Here is a 2,189-nt window from a genome sequence, read left to right as displayed (position 1 = left end):
AATTTCTGGACTAAGCATGACACCTTCAAACAAGTAGTCGAGCAAAACTGGGTCGCAAATTTTATTGGGGATCCTTTCTTGATGTTCAAACAGAAATTAAAGAGAGTGAAATCTGCCTTTTCACACTGAAGTAAAGTTACTTTTGGAGATATCTTCAAGCAACTAGAAATTAGGGAGGATACGTCAGAGTAAAAGAGATACTATTTGAGGAGGAACCAACTATAGAAAATAGAATTGTACTTCAACAAGCACAAGCATAATTGAAAAAACACCTGAGCTTTGAAGAATAATACTGGAAATAAAAGGCAGGAATGAACTGGTTCGCTGGAGGGGATAGAAACACAAAATTCTTTCACAATCATGTAAACATCAAGAGGCAAAAGTTGAAACTCAAGAGGATACAAAACACGAATAGTAATTGGCTTGAAATACAAGAACTTATGGCTAATGCAGCAGTGGAGTTCTTCAGCAACCAGTTTACACAATCAGGGGATACCACTATGGTAACACTTGAACAGAATTTGGAGTTGTGCAAATATCCTACAATAGATGAAGTGAAGAATGCAGTATTTGTTTTGTCTGGTGATAGTGCAAGTGGACCAGATGATTTCACTGGATTGTTCCACCAAACATGCTGGGACATTGTGGGAGAAGATATCTACATGCTGATTCAGGAGTTCTATGGTGGGGCATCACTCCCAAAATCCATAACACACACTAATCTGGTTCTACTGCCTAAGAAACCTCAAGTGCAAACATTCTCAGACTTAAGACCAATAAGTCTAAGTAATTTCATCAACAAGGTAATATCTAGGGTATTACATGACAGAATAGAGAAAATACTTCCCTCTTTGATTTCACCCAATCAATCTGGATTTGTTAAAGGCATGAGTATATTTGAAAATATTTTGCTCACACAAGAAATTATCACCGACATAAGGTTGAGGGGGAAACCGGCCAATTTTGTAATCAAGCTTGATATGCCGAAGGCTTACGATAGGGTCTCTTGGAAATATCTTCTACATATTTTGAGGAAGATGGGGTTGCAGAGCATTTCAACATGATAATGAACTTATTGGTCAAGAACTGGTACTCAATGCTAATCAATGGCCAAGCATCATGGTTCTTCAAGTCCAGCAAAGGGGTGAAACAAGGTGATCCCCTATCTCCTACTTTGTTCATTATGTCTGCGGAGGTACTATCAAGATCACTGAACAATCTGTTCTTATACAAGAATTTCAAAGGATTTGGAATTCCCAAATGGACAGATCCATTAAACCATTTGGCTTACGCAGATGACACTATAATCTTTTCATCTGTTGATCCTTACTTTTTGAAGAAAGTAGTTGACGTGCTCACAAACTACGAACATATTTCTAGACAATTGATTAATAAGTCAAAGAGCTCTTACTAAATGCATACAAAGGTGTCAAGGAATTTGCAGGAAACAGTTGGTTCTATCACTGTCTTCCAAAAAGGAACATTCCCATTCACTTACCTAGGGTGTCCAATGTTTTACACAAGGAGAAGGAAGGATTACTGTAACGACCTCACTAAGAAGGTGAAGGTAAGGCTACACTCTTACAAGGGGAAACTGTTGTCTTTTGGAGGCAAAGCAACACTTATAACTAGTGTGCTTCAGAGTTTACCTACTCACATACTTTCAGTCTTGGATCCTCCTAACAATGTTATTGAACAGTTACACAAGATATTTTCTAGATTCTTTTGGAGTTCCACTGATAAGGGAAGAAGTAGGCACTGGACAAAATGGCTCAACTTGTGTCTCCCTACTGAAGAAGGAGGAGTGGGGGTTCATATCACTTTTTGACATCTCGAAGTCACTGTTTGCAAAGTTGTGGTGGAAATTCAGAACATCCAAGTCATTGTGGTCAAGCTTCATGTGGAATAAATATTGTAAGAAGGAAATACCAACTGTAGTGCAATTCAGGAAGGGATCACATATCTAGAGGAAAATGTTAGAAGCAAGAGATGAGGTTGAGCATGAAATTCTATGGCAATTAAACAATGGATCCACAAATATTTGGCATGAAAATTGGACTGGACTTAGACCCTTATACCATCATGTACCACCAGGGTTCAATATCAATGAAGAGTTACATGAAGTGGCAGAGTTAAGAACAAAAAATGGTTGGGATGATCAATTGCTGGATCAAACATTCCTAGAAGAC

The 2,189-nt window shown here is 38.2% G+C and overlaps 1 protein-coding gene across 1 annotated transcript; it reads left to right on the top strand.

Moving 5' to 3' along the window:
* The first annotated feature begins 311 nt into the window (after positions 1 to 311).
* On the top strand, positions 312 to 1,828 carry LOC142179805 (uncharacterized). The gene is made up of 3 exons (XM_075250681.1): positions 312 to 803; positions 1,001 to 1,342; positions 1,445 to 1,828. Exons 1-3 carry the CDS (start codon positions 312 to 314, stop codon positions 1,826 to 1,828), a joined length of 1,218 nt encoding a protein of 405 aa, XP_075106782.1.
* The last annotated feature ends 361 nt before the right edge of the window (positions 1,829 to 2,189 follow it).

Source organism: Nicotiana tabacum, chromosome 4, assembly GCF_000715075.1.
Source record: "Nicotiana tabacum cultivar K326 chromosome 4, ASM71507v2, whole genome shotgun sequence".
Taxonomy (NCBI): Eukaryota; Viridiplantae; Streptophyta; class Magnoliopsida; order Solanales; family Solanaceae; genus Nicotiana; species Nicotiana tabacum.
This window is presented reverse-complemented; position numbering and strand designations above follow the sequence as displayed.